Source organism: Dermacentor albipictus, chromosome 6 (genome assembly GCF_038994185.2).
Source record: "Dermacentor albipictus isolate Rhodes 1998 colony chromosome 6, USDA_Dalb.pri_finalv2, whole genome shotgun sequence".
Classification (NCBI taxonomy): domain Eukaryota; kingdom Metazoa; phylum Arthropoda; class Arachnida; order Ixodida; family Ixodidae; genus Dermacentor; species Dermacentor albipictus.
Genome location: NC_091826.1, coordinates 132,619,315 through 132,633,994, shown reverse-complemented (window position 1 = coordinate 132,633,994; position 14,680 = coordinate 132,619,315). Strand labels below are relative to the sequence as shown.

Genomic DNA, 14,680 nt, shown 5'->3' with positions numbered 1-14,680 from the left:
GATTGCGGTAAAGTGAGCCTTAATATATATTGTTTCCATTTTGTGTGTAAACATTTAGCAGTAGCTGGATGCGAGAAAACAAAAGGTCTTGTAGCCCATGTGCCCTTTCTGCTTTCGTAGCTCACCTTGCTGAAGGCGTCATGATGTGTTCATTTACCAATATGGATTTCATCAGTTACCATGTCACCCGCTTCTCCAGATGCTGCGTCATTCGGCGACCGCCCGCAGATTTAATCCTCCGGGCTACATTATGTCTGTGTTCAGCGTGGACTGCACAACGTTGTCTTTCGGCGTCACACTGATCCCGATGCCAGCAGCTGGTCTGCTCGTCATGCCGCTGATATTCTACATGCTTGTCCGACGGGTAGGCATAGAAGCTGCCATGGCTTGTGCCGTGTGGCTTCTACTCACCACCGCAGCACTCGGATTCCTCCTCGCAAAACTTCGTGCGGTCGAGGTAAGCTTTCTGTAGAACATTTGTCAATAGGATACCTGATATTCATTTCATTCATTTATTTTCATCTTAAACACCCGAACACACTACATAAGGGGGGGCTTTATTCCTTGCTACAATGTTAGAACAAATGTACAAAGCAGTAAAGAAACAACAATAAATAAAAACAAGCCAGGAACAAACGTGAAACAATGGGAGAATCCTGTGGGAGTAAGGGTGGGTAGGATCGGTAATCAGGCATTGAAGTTATTTAACATTTCGGGGAACGATCTATGGTCAGTGCATGATACAATATCTTCTGGGAGAGTGCTCCAATGGGTCATTGCGTCAGGGAAGAATGAAGTGTTCATGGCAGATGATCGGGTGATAACATGTGCTATGGGACGATGGTGGCTTAAGCGGGAGGATGTACGTAAATGTGGAATTAACAGCAAATTCCTGGAGTGTGGATGGTAATAAAAGGTAGGAAGCAAGCAGAGACCACAGATTATCCGTATAGAAGCCAGTGATGGTATTTCAAGTGCATGTGATAGTGCGGTTATGCTGGTTTCTCGAAAGGAACTGGAAGTTATGAACCGAGCAGCGCGATTCTGTATTGCTTCTATGCCATAGGTGAGATATGATTGGGAAGGGTGCCAAATAGATTACGCATATTCTAACTGTGGGCGTACGAATGTTAGATATGCTAGTTTTTTTTTATTTCTGGTGATTCGGTTTTAAGGTTACGCTTTAAATATGCAAGGGAACACTCGCCCACAATATACTGCGGGTTGCGCGAGCGCGTGGCGAAACGACCCCCCTCCCCTGCTAGCTGGGCACCCCTGGTGTCGAGACCGACGCCTGCACGAATGCGCGTCCCTCTGACACATGGAAGCGTGCATCTTTCCGCGCTTCCTCCTTGCACGTTGGCGATATCCGAATGTAGCCGCAAGGTGCCCCTCTTGCGATTGGTGCTGTGGCGGCTTCGATGGGCAAAACAATGTGAAGCGTGTTTAGAAGCATGAGCTTGCGCGCGCTGCTGCGGCCGCTTTTTGTCGAGTCACGAGCACTGGCGCATAGGGCCAGGTGGCGAACGTAACAAGTCGTTTCTTTTTTTCGGTGCTGCACCTTTTCGAGGCCAATCTTCACTATTTCTTTCTTTTTACGAACGCAGCGTTCTCCCGCAGAAGAGCATAGCAGGAAAGGTGCTCTATAGAAGGAGATAGGCAAGACGAAAATGAACCCTTCATTTCCGCTGTACAAACGAAGTTTTGCCCGTCGAAGCCGCCACAGCGCCAGACGCAAGAGGGGCACCTCGTGGCTGCATTCGTATATCGCCGGCGCGCAAGGAGAAAGCGCGGAGACATGCACGCTTGCAGTCCCGGATGGACGCGCAATATGCGTGCAGATGTCGGTCTCGACAGCAGGGGTGCCCAGCTAGCAGCGGAGGAGGGTCGTTTCGCCAAGCGCTCGCGGAACCCGCAATATTTTGTCGGCGAGTATACGTGCATGAAGCATTAGAACTGATGGTGTCATATGGTTGACCATGATAGTGTCGATGTCATGTGAGCGCCGAAGTATTTGCGAGACGGCCCATGATTGATATGAGCTGAATTAGGCAGGTTTGACTGGTTAAGCTGTGGTTGCGGGTGAATAACACGCCCTTACATTTAGTAAGGTTCAGCGGGATGAGCAATTTCTCGCACACTACTGCGCTGGAATCAAGATTCTGTTGTAGTGCGGTGATGTCGTTCGAGCCTTTGATAGGCGAATATATGCCACAGTCGTCCGCAAAAAGACGCAGGTTATTCTTAATGTTAGCTGGTAAATCATTGATGTAGATGAGAAAAAGTAGAGGCTATAAACCAGTACCTTATGACACACCCGATGTTAGGCTGCTAAGGAAAGAATTATGGTTATTTGTGGAGGTCAACTGCGTACGCCATATTAAGATGTGTTCAAGCCAGTAAAGCAAACTATTTGGGTACCGGATAGATGCGAGTTTTTGAAGCAGCTAATTGGGGCAAACGTGGTCGAATGCTTTCGAGTAATCTAAGAAAATAGCATCAATCAATGTCATGGGGGAACTCGGCGAGTTGGGTCTAGCATGAAAATAGCTTTCTGAAGATGTGCTGGTGAGGGTAAAAGAAGTTGATAGATTCCAGGGGTGCGATCTTGTACGCGTTCCAAAATAGAACGGAAGCGGTCCGTTCCACCGAGCCGCACACGCTTGGTCAGTTTTAACGGTGTCGAACGCCATGACGTCAATTGTGAAGTGATATCTGCTGTCAATCATTCCGTGTTGTCTGCTATCGGACGAACGCAACGGAACGGACCGCCAATTTCGCGACGGAAAGAACGGACCGCCTCCGTTCGAGTTTCGAACGCGTACAAGATCGCACCCCAGGTGAGCCACTAGGTTGCATGAGATTATATTGTCACGTGGTAGTGACGGTGAACAAAGCAGCAATACGGGTGAATACAAAACTAGCTTTGATTGGGCGAACCTGTGCCCACAAAAACAGGCTACACTTATAGCACAACGAAAGCGGCGAACATGGTCGGCGATCGTCGGAAATCTGATCAGCGGGTCAAGCGCGTCGGCTTTTATAGATCAGCCGTCAAATGCTCCAGATTAACCGATGGGACCCGCGTGTCTTTCACAAAGTTCTACACTATTCGCGTCGCGCATACATGCAAGCGCGTCCTGCTCTGCGCGATAACATTTGTTAGGCGGCCAAACGTGGTCGCCCGATAAAGATAATTACAGGTGTCATTACCCCCCTCTTAAAAAGCATCGACCCGATGCTGCAAACAAACGAAAGTAATAAAAGAAGCACTCGTAGCAAAGAAAACAACAAAATAAGGAACTTCGTCAGCGTCCATAAAAGGGTTTAAGGCGCACCACGTGGACCACTTCAGATCGTGCGCGGCGCCGCTGTGAATGCAAAATGCCGTCTGGCACGACCTCATAGTCCAGAGCGCCAATACGCCGGATGACCTTGTAGGGTCCAAAAATAGCGTCGGAGTAGTTTCTCACTGAGTCCTCGTAGGCGTATCGGGGTCGATACCCAAACACGGTCGCCGGGCTGGTACTCGACTAAGCGTCGTCGGAGGTTGTAGTGTCGGCTGTCGGTCCTCTGCTGGTTCTCTATCCGCAGGCGGGTGAGCTGTCGGACTTCTTCGGCGCGCTGGAGATAGGTAGTGACGTCAAGGTTCTCCTCGTCAGTGACGTGCGGCAGCATGGCGTCGAGCGTCGTCGTCACGTTCCTGCCGGAAACCAGCTTCAACGGCGTGATCTGTGTTGTTTCTTGCACCGCCGTGTTGTAAGCGAATGTTACATACGGCAGCACGGCATCCCAGGTCTTGTGTTCGACGTCGACGTACATCGCTAGCATGTCGGCGAGGGTCTTATTTAGCCGCTCTGTAAGACCATTCGTCTGCGGGTGGTAGGCCGTTGTCCTCCTGTGCCTTGTCTGACTGTTTTTCAGAATGGCTTGGGTGAGCTCCGCTGTAAAGGCCGTTCCTCTGTCGGTGATGAGGACTTCTGGGGCGCCATGTCACAGCAGGATGTTTTCGACAAAGAATTTCGCCACTTCGGCTGCGCTACCTTTCGGCAGTGCTTTAGTTTTATCGAAGTGGGTTAGGTAGTCCGTCGCCACGACGATCCACTTATTCCCGGTTGTTGACGTTGGAAAGGGTCCCAGCAAGTCCATCCCGATCTGCTGGAATGGTCGGCAAGGAGGCTCGATTGGTTGTAGTAAACCGACTGGCCTTGTCGGCGGTGTCTTGCGTCGCTGACAGTCTCGGCATGTTCTGACATAACGGGCGACGTCGGCAGTCAGGTGCGGCCAATAATACTTTTCTTGTACCCTCGATAGTGTCCTGGAAAATCCGAGGTGTCCAGTGGTCAGATCGTCATGTAGGGCTTGCAAGAAGGTAGTTGGCGCGGACTGGTGAGAAGTTCTTCTTCATGAGTAGGTTGTTTTGAAGCGTGAAGGAAGATAATCCGCGCTTAAATGCGCCGGGGACAACGTGGGTGTGCCCTTCCAAATATTCGACGAGGCCTTTTAGCTCCGGGTCGGCCCGTTGCTGTTCAGCGAAGTCTTCCGCGCTTCTCATTCCAAGGAAGGCGTCATCATTCTCGTCGTTTTGCGGTGGCGGGCCAATGGGGGCGCGTGATAGGCAATCGGCATCGGAGTGTTTTCTTCCGGACTTGTGTGTTACAGTAATGTCGTTTTCTTGTAGTCTGAGGCTCCAGCGTGCCAGTCGTCCTGAAGGATCCTTTATATTCGCTAGCCAACACAACGCGTGATGGTCACTGACGACTTTGAATGGCCTGCCATAAAGATAAGGGCGAGATTTAGCTGTAGCTCCAACGATGGCGCGGCATTCCTTTTCCGTCGTAGAATAGTTGCCTTCGGCTTTTGACAGCGACCGGCTAGCATAAGATATAGGCTACTGGCGTCAGTATGGATTTCTGTATCGGCGTACTCGTTGAAGTGCGCAAGTACCGGCGGCGACTGCATGCGTCGTTCGAGTTCTTCAAATGCGTCGGCCTGCCGCGCTTCCCACTTGAGCTCAACATCACATTTAGTTAGACGTGTCAACGGTTCGGCGATGCGTGAAAAGTCCTTGACAAAGCGCCTGTAGTAGGCACACATGCCAAGGAATCTACGCACTGCCTTCTTGCTGATGGGTTGCGGGAACTGTGCGATTGCAGCTGTCTTTTGCGGGTCTGGATGGACACCAGATTAGTTGATTACGTGGCCTAGGAACAGAAGCTCGTCGTAAGCGAAGCGGCATTTTTCCGGCTTCAGAGTAGGCCCTGACGACTTGATGGCCTCTAGCACTGTCGCAAGCCGCTTGAGGTGATCTTCGAAATTTTCAGCAAAAACGACGACGTCATCTAAGTACACGAGACAGGTCTGCCACTTGAATCCTGCTAACACCGTGTCTATGACGCGCTGGAACGTTGTAGGCGCCGAGCACAGTCCGAATGGCATAACCTTGAACTCATAGAGGCCGTCGGTGGTGATGAAGGCCGTCTTGTCGCGATCTCTTTCGTCGACTTCTATTTGCCAATAGCCAGACTTGAGGTCCATCAACGAGAAGTATTTAGCGTTGCAGAGCCGATCCAATGCGTCGTCTATTCGAGCGAGGGGGTATACGTCGTTTTTCGTGATCTTGTTCAGACAACGATAATTGACGCAGAAACGTAGGGTTCCGTCCTTTTTCTTTACAAGGACAACAGGGATGCCCACGGGCTTTTTGACGGCTGGATGATGTCGTCGCGCAGCATTTCGTCGACTTGTTCTCTTATAGCTTTACGTTCTCGCGCCGAAACTCGGTAAGGGCTCTGGCGGAGTGGTCGAGCGCACTCCTCGGCGATTATGCGATGCTTGGCGACTGGTGTTTGTCGAATCCTCGATGACGTCCAAAACCAGCCTTTGTATCGTCGCAGCAGACTTCTGAACTGCTGTAGCTTAATCACGGGGAGACTTGGATTACTGTCGTAGTCTGGTTCAGGAACCATCGTCGTCGGGGTAGATGCGGCGGAATCTGAGAGGACAAACGCATTACTGGTTCCCAGAATTTCCTCGATGTACGCGATTGTCGTGCCCTTGTTGATATGATTGAACTCTTGGCTAAAGTTTGTCAGCAACAATTCAGTTTTCCCTCCATACAGTCGAGCGATCCCTCTTGCGACGCAAATTTCACGGTCTAGCAGTAGACTTTGGTTGCCTTCGATGACGCCTTCTACATCAGTGGGTGTTTCGGTGCCGACCAAAATAACAATGCTCGAGCGAGGCGGGATGCTCACTTCATCTTCGAGAACACTCAAGACTACGAAAGCTTTCCGGGGGTATCGCTTGATCTTCCGACAGCGTTATCGATTTTGACTTCAGGTCTATGATTGCGCCGTGTTGATTCAGGAAGTCCTTGCCGAGAATGACGTCTCGTGAACACTGTTGGAGGATAACGAAGGTGGCAGGGTAAGTCCGGTCATGAACGGTTATTCTTGCCATGAAGATTCCAGTCGGCGTAATGAGGTGTCCTCCAGCGGTCCGAATTTGGAGGCCCTCCCATGCAGTCTTAACCTTCTTCAACTGGGCGGCGATGTGTCCACTCATTACGGAGTAATCGGCCCCTGTGTCGACTAAGGCAGTGACTGCGTGGCCGTCGAGAAGTACGTCGAGGTCGGTGGTTCTTTGTCTGGCGTTGCAGTTGGGTCTTGGCGTCGGATCACGGCTGCGTAGCGTTGAACTGAAGCTGGAACGTGGCGTCGTCAAGCCGTCTTTCGTCGGTGTAGTCTTCGCTTCTTGACTTCGTCGGGATGGCGGCGTGTCGTCATTAGGTCGTCGAAATGGTTTCTTCGTCGTCTTCGTCGGCGGCGGAGGATCTTCGTCAGTTCGACGAACAGCAACGGCACCTCCAACGTTTGCTGCTTTTAGTTTTCCGGATGTGGGCTCGCTGACCGGCCCCGGGCTTGGCCAGTGTATGGTCGGCGCTGCGGCGAAAGGTAGCGGCCCGGTGATGGCTAACGCGACGGTCGTCGATGGCTCCACTGAGTAGCGGCGACGTCACGTGGGCGCTCTCCAAGCTGTGGACGCGGCGCGTTGACGGCGAACCCTCTCAGTCCCAAGTCACGGTATGGGCATCGGCGATACACATGGCCGGCTTCTCCGCAGTGATAGCAGAGCGGGCGATGGTCGCGAGCTCGCCAAATGTCCGTCTTCCTCGCGTAAGTGCGCTGGACGACGGGTGGGCGTGCTGGCAGCGTCGGCGGCGGACGACGGAATTGCGGCGTGACAGGGCCCTGGCGCGGTCGCGGAGGGGGACTTTGACGGCGTGCGACGGCAGCGTAGGTCATCGCTTCTGGCTGGGATTGCGGTAATTGAGGTTGCATCTTCGGAACTCCAAGCGACCACTGAACCTCATCTTTGATGATGTCAGCAATCAAGGCCACTCGAGGCTGCGACGGCGGGAAGACCTTCTGAAGCTCCTCTCGTACGACTGCCCTGATAGCCTCGCGCAGGCCGTCGGAGGCCAGCGATTGAACTCCGGCATAGTTTTTAGAGTTGGTGCGGCGGTCGAATTGCCGGTTTCGCATCTCGACTGTCTTCTCGATGCTAGTGGCCTCGCAAAGAAACTCGTCGACAGTCCTCGGTGGGCTTCGCAACATACCGCCGAAAAGTTCCTCCTTTACACCACGCATCAGTAGCCGGACTTTCTTTTCCTCGGACATTTCCGGGTCGGTGTGGTGGAATAGGCGGCTCATTTCTGCTGTAAAAATCGCGGTGGTCTCATTAGGCAGCTGCACTCGGCTTTCTAGTAGTTCTTGGGCTCGTTCTCGGCCTACGACGCTTGTGAATGTCTGCAGGAAGCCGCGACGGAAAAGGTCCTAGGTGGTTAAGGTGGCTTCTCTGCTCTTGAACCACGTCCTGGCAGCGTCTTCCAATGCGAAGAAGACATGTCGCAGTTTGTTGTCGCTGTTCCAGCTGTTAAATCCAGCGAGGACCAGCGGTTGTTCCAGCTGGTCCTCGAATGTTGAACCGCGGAACGTCGGGGGCTCCCTGGGCTGCTGCAGCATGACGGGGGACGTTGAGGCTGCCATTGGGGTGGACTTGGTGGCAATCTTCCTGCTCGTCTCAGGTAGAAGTCCGTGCTCTGGGGTCAGTTCTTGCCGTCGGCGGCTAGCGCGCTGGTCTTGGGCGATGTTGGTTTTGTCCTCGGGCTTCGGGCTTGGATCGCGGCTTTGCGGGGCTTTCGGTACATGAACGCACAAGCACCTCCACCAGATGTCACGTGGTAGTGACGGTGAAGAAAGCAGCAATACGGTGGAATACAAAACTAGCTTTTATTGGGCGAACCTGTGCCCACAAAAACAGGCTACACTTATAGCACAACGATAGCGGCGAACATGGTCGGCGAACGTCGGAAATCTGATCAGCGGGTCAAGCGCGTCGGCTTTTATAGATCAGCCGTCGAACGTTCCAGATTAACCGATGGGACCCGTGTGTCTTCCACAAAGTTCTACACTATTCGCGTCACGCATACATGCAATCAGATTACACAAGTTGCGGTGAAAGACAGTGGACGGAGCGATCGATAACATTCCAGAAACTTCTTTTATATGCAAGCGCGTCCTGCACTGCGTGATAACATTTGTTAGGCGGTCAAACGTGGTCGCCCGATAAAGATAAGCACACGTGTCAATATGTTCTTGTAGTTTGGAAGGAATGCTGGTCAGAGAATTTTGGCGATAATTTATAGCGCGATAGCAGTCGCCAGTCTTCAAGATTCGTTCGACATGGGCCTTTTTCTAGTCGTCGGGCAAGTTCTCTGTCTTTAAAGATTGCGTAAATATTAGGTATTGGTGGCGAGCTCGACCACTGGAAAATCTGGTGCCACCGTAGGCGTGACATGGCATGAGGGATCACGTGGACAGAGCGGCCACGTCTGCTGCTTCGGAAGCGCCGAAGCGAGCTGAAAACGAAAGGTTAAAATCCCACCTGCGCCGTGGTTCTGATTAAGTGCTGAGGCTTTACCGCCTTGGGTGTCTGCTTGACAACATTTGAAAGTGCTATAATAGGTAGTGGCTGCCTTTGGAGGCGTGCAGCATGGTAGGCTACTGCTCGTTGCCGCAGTGCCGGATGCACGCAACAGAGCCCGGGGTCAGCCTTATTCACACGTAGCCACAAGGTAAGGACGTGCGTGAAGCTTGGCTGGCGAAACTTAGAACCGGCAGATAGCCATCAGCTACAACTCGGCTGTGCAGCAAGCACAGACGCCAGGAACATTTCTGCTACGGCGCCGGGACTGCGCGATGTTCGGTGAGTAGCATTGAACGCGCACTGAGACGCTCGCCCGCACCCGCTGCCCGGCGAATATGTCCTGACGGTTTGTTCTATGAACTTGCTGATGCTAGATACTGGCAAGTTCTCAAGAACGGAAAGGGAGCGGTAAGACGCACATTAAAGGAAGGCACGGCATATTGTCATGTTTGTGTTATGAATTATTGCACTGGATTACGAAAATCAAGCAGAGGGAAATCGCACGCATAGAAGACCGATAAACATACAGTGCAGCGCAACTTCAGAAACAATATTGAAATGTCCAAGAATTCAGAAGACAAAAAAAAGATTGAATCGTCGTGACGGCACATCACAGTCGCCGTAGCTAGGCGTCGAAGTCTCTATAAGGGAATTATTTTTAATAGTTCTGATAACGTCCACGCAACAATTGTTGCTAGTGAACTTCCAAATGCTTATATGCTGCGGCCTAAATCTCACGGCATGGTTCGAAAACGCGCTCACAGCGAAAGCAAAACATTGTACGCGGACATGCAAGCAGACGCGCAGTCGGTCGCTGCGAACCCGTGCGCTGGCTGTATTGAGGCTCCATTCTGTTAAGCCCCAGTTGGTTATACAGACAGCCCACTACAAGAACATATTTCAGATAGTTTGCTCTCAGCGTTTGCCTACCTTTCACGCAAGAAGCCGGTTCGGGAGACTCCATCGCAACGACCGCACCCAGTGGCGTTCACGTACTGTACGTATTCGGTAAAGAGATTGCGTCTGTATACGATTCTGTGCTTTCAGTTTGCCCAAAGTTATTATATCGACAGTCAAGAACCTCCCTCGTTTTGAGAGTACCTGCATAAATGTCCAGGAGGGCTGCCACGTGGTGTTCTTATTCAGCGCCGTAACCCAAACCAATGAGGGGCGGGTCGTGTGATCCCTCATACTGCGCAAGTGAGACGCTTCCGACAGATGGCGACTCCGTAACTCCTCGCCGCGAATAGTACCTGGCTAGAAAGGTTACTAGTGCTAACAAGTATTTGGCGTTAATACCACCACGACCCGCTGAGATGGTTAGCTTTAGTGAATTGAGCCCACGTATGACATCAGTGTTGATCTTGATGTCAGGCACTAATTTTACTGAACGTGGTAACATTGGTTCAATGGGAACGTCACTTGTGTTGGTTAAAACTCAGGTGAACTAGTCATTAAGAGCTGATACGTTCAGGTTACCATTCGAATCTGTTTGTTCCATCTGTGTAGCATGTTTCTTTACTGGTTATTTCTCAGGTTACCATTCGAATCTGTTTGTTCAATCTGGGTAGCATGTGTCTTTACTGAAAGTAAGCGCCAAATATTATTGGCATTTTATCGTAGAATAGTCAGACATTACTAAAGAAGTTATCTTTGGCTATTCTCAGCTCCTGAATGTATTGGTTAGCCCACAGTTCGTATTTTTCTCATGTTTCTGAGTTATTTGTAAGTTTGATTTTTCTGTAAAGCCTTTTCTTTATAGTAGGGAAAGCACTGAGCCGTTTATTAAGCCATTCATTTTTAGAGTAAGATTTCACGACAACTTTAGGTATGTATTTAGCTTCTGAGCAACACATTCTTATAAAGCTCTTAGTTGCTATCAACAGTTATTGTTAAGTATAACTGCTGAAAATCATTTTAAAAAGTTTGCCGTTCGTTATTTACTGCGTCAAAGTGTGCCTTTTTGTAATCTTTTGTTATTTTAGATGTAGTTAAGTTTTTCTTACGCGGTATTGACATGCACATGTATGGATGAAGTTATGATCGCTAAAGCAGGGTAATGTGGTAATGCTCTTTAAGCTGTCAGGGCAAAATGTGAGCATAAGGTCAAGTGTGTTATCTGTTCTTGTAGGACATGATATCACTTGATGCAGGTTGAAGTCTAGAATAAGATCGATAAATTCTTTAGCTTCGGATAACGGTGACCTTTTAGTTACAGAAAGCAGAGGCCAGCTAATGTTAGGTTAGGTTAGGTTAACACAATACTATTTCAAATTTATAACACATTTAAAGAACTATTTTTTACTGTTAAACGAAGAATGCCTAGAGACATAATGAAGCTGTTAAACTGCACGCGCACCGAACAGCTTGCCTAAACGTATTTGAAAAAAAGAACATTCGTTAAATTGGGAATTATTGCAATAAGGGCACATTATAGAAAATGAGTAGAGTGTTCACACTCACCAACATTTCATTATAAGAAATAGAATTACATACAAAAAAGGCGAATGCGGGTAATTTACTATGACAAGCTATTGCATGCAGTTTGGACTTTGCGCTGCAAGTAATGGCAAAATCGAGGAAGTTGTAATGTAGAACACTCCTCAAATGGAAACGGTAAAATAAAACACTCTTAGATAAGTAAAAACATAGAGTAGCGGCCATGACATACATTCCTGACATTCGATGTTTAAATCAAAATGTAAAAAAAGGAAACTCTAAATTCATGAATGCAGTGCTGCATCCTGTGTTCCTCCTGTGTTTCTCCCTTACAGCGAGTGAGCCTGCAAAAGCGTGACGAGCGACTAAAGCACGTGCTCGAGCTCCTAAACTCCATTCGCACCGTGAAGATGTACGCATGGGAGCGAAACCATGCCAAGGTCCTGCAGGCACTCAGGTCGGAGGAGTTGCGCTGCGTTCTCAAGGTAGACATCATCAGCGGAGTACTCGAGGCATTCACGGGCGCTGCCGGTTCACTGGTAGGTTCAACTGGTTCAGCAGAGGCTGATACATTACAAAACTACAGAAACACTACTGTTTATCCGAGATTTCACTCGAAAGCATTATTGTACTCTGCCTTTCAGGTAACCGACTGATATCCGCGTTTCAGGCATTATTATAGCCAGTTTCCTTTCCAACTACGGGGATTTCTATTACAGAACATAAAAGAGAAGAGAGGGGGTTAACCCAGAGGCCAGATTTTTATTCCTCATATCATAAGAAGCCAACAAACACTGACACCAAACCACATAGGGGAGGTGCCTAGGTGCTTAATAAATAAGATAAAGAAACGATAAATAATGGAAATGAAAGTGGATGAACAAACAACTCGCCACAGGTGGGGAACGATCCCACAACTTTCGCACTACGCGTGTGATGCGCTAACAATTGAGCTATCGCGGTGCCATTTGCGCGTCCACTTTCATGGGTATTTATGTTTGTTAGTAGAACCCTGGGAGTGTTAGCCGGCGCCACCACTCACATACCTTGGGGGCGGATGCAGAATATCCTTTCTGCCTCAAGCGCCACGAGAACGTCACCTTTTTGGGTGAAGGCAACCGGTCAATATGCCCACACATGCTATTTGAAGGCTTTTTCAAAAGGACATCATGTTGCACGCAATCGAAGGCCTTCCTTAAATCTAGAAAGATACCTAGAGTTAACATTCAGTTTTCTTCGTCGTCAAGGATTTGTTCTTTTATTTCAAGTAAAGTGGTTTCTGAAGATTTAGTCTTAGAGAAACCACAATGCTCCTGAGCTATTGTTTTATACGTGTTTAGAAACTCGCAACATCTTCTATTATTTACATGCTCAGCAATTTTCGCGAAGACAGAAAGAACAGATATTGGTCTGTAGTTACTCATTTCGTTAATTGAGCCACTTTTATGAATGACAGTCACCCGTGCTAGCTTCATCTTATCTGCAAACACACCGTTAGAAAGAATTAAGGGCGCTATAACGTAAAACTATTCCAAACTTTTCTATTCCAATTCTGCTATCAGCCCTCCGCGATTGGTCAAAAATATTTTTCGACCACCCCCCATTTCACCCGTCTGTCACGCGACGTTACAAAAACCGCAATACCTCCCCATCTGATATGATGCGTGCACACTGATTATGCATGATTTCACAGAAGAAAGAGAAACAGTTATTTCTAATTCGACCCCTTTTCGCCATTAGCCCTCGGCTATTGGTAAAATGTTTTCGGGCTGCACCCACTTCACCTGCCTGTCACGCGACGTCACAAAACCGCACGAACTCACCGCGTCAAAGTGACGTGTACGCGATAAAGATGCATTAATATGCCGAACAAAACTGAATTTTTTTCGGAATAGCCGCAGGCTGCCCCGTTCCGAAAGGAATAAAAGATAGCTGCCGCCGATCGCTGAGACGCTGGCTACTCGCACCTGCCGGAGAGCATGGGTGTATTTGCGTATAATAAAACTTCTTGCGTGACCGTGCAACGTTTTTAAGCACTTTCGACACGTTTACTACCTCATTCGGCCAACTCTTCTTTGCTGAGGGTCAATTTTAGCGTCATTCTTAAGCTTCCGTTGCATGCCACTACGATTTTCGAGCAGCCACCACAAGCTAAGTAAGGGAAAGCCGACCAATCGCAGACGCCGGCACCACCCTCTTCATCCGGTTATCGGTTTTCAGTGCACTGGCTCTGCCCTAGTGAATCCCTCTCCACTTGAGCGTTCTCCTCGCCTCTTGTCAGCCAATTAGATACAACAAGCCGCTCAGTGTAGGCAATGTTATTCGTTTTTCAAGTAAACAAAAGGGACCTCCTATGAACGAGGAGAGCGTGTGATTGGTCTGTTCAGACAACCCTATGGGTGACCGCCGGTGCTTGCGTCGGTGGTTACGCAAATTTGACGTCAGGAAATTGGAATAGAAACATATTGGAATAGTTTTACGTTATAGGGCCCTAAATTACAGATATGTGCAGCATAAATGCGTTTCGTGTCATCTTCGCACTGGTTACTTGGCATACATACTCCCCCTTCAGCTTTACTGCCGTACAGGCATGATGAATAATGTATGTTGTTGGCGCACTCCTAATATGCCCGTAAGCATGATGTTTTGGGCGTGTCCTTTTTGATTTCTTTAAAACCGCTTCAAGCACGGGGTTGGTGGTCCCTTTGTTATGATTTAATTATAGCTGGCTCATACTTTCCCGGAATTTTGAAGTCCCTTATTCTGACAGTAGGCATGGAAGACAGACTATCGCTGAACAATCCCTAATTTACTGTGTGCAGAAGAGGCAAACAACAAGAAGATGAGCTCAGGAGACCAGAAAGATGCTGTCAAGTGGTTGTCACCAAACTGGAATAAGTTCGGATAAGTCGAATAAGTTCATATTTAAATAATGTGTCACCGTTCTTTGCTTTGGGCTGTAAGAAAAGGAAGAAATAAATCTCTTTGCGTTTTGCAGAATCGGTGTGGCTGTTGTTGTGCGGCACAGTTTATGCGAGTACTGCAGAGCGCACGATGATTTCACACGCTGCTCTATCGGCCACTTACCGCAGAGGAAGGATTCCGCGAAGAGGGAGCACTGCAGCCACGGAAGGAGAGGCGCCGTAGAAGAGCCGCCAAGTGCGCGCGCTCGCTCGGAACGAAAGGGAAGACGGTTCGAGCTGAATGGGAAGCGTTCGGGGAGACGGGCGTCAAGAGGAGGAAAGGGGTG

At 49.3% G+C, this 14,680-nt stretch overlaps 1 protein-coding gene across 7 annotated transcripts in view; it reads left to right on the top strand.

The window, feature by feature from the left end:
* The window catches only part of LOC135902261 (uncharacterized), a 761,927-nt gene that overhangs the window by 420,976 nt on the left and 326,271 nt on the right, over positions 1-14,680 (top strand). For 6 of the 7 annotated variants that reach the window (XM_070541346.1, XM_070541345.1, XM_070541343.1 and 3 more), the window contains 2 exons: positions 200-457; positions 11,766-11,969. In XM_070541346.1, the coding sequence (XP_070397447.1) occupies positions 200-457; positions 11,766-11,969 (462 nt within the window). The remainder of the gene's footprint in view (positions 1-199; positions 458-11,765; positions 11,970-14,680) is intronic. The other variant, XM_070541347.1, reaches the window with a different exon arrangement.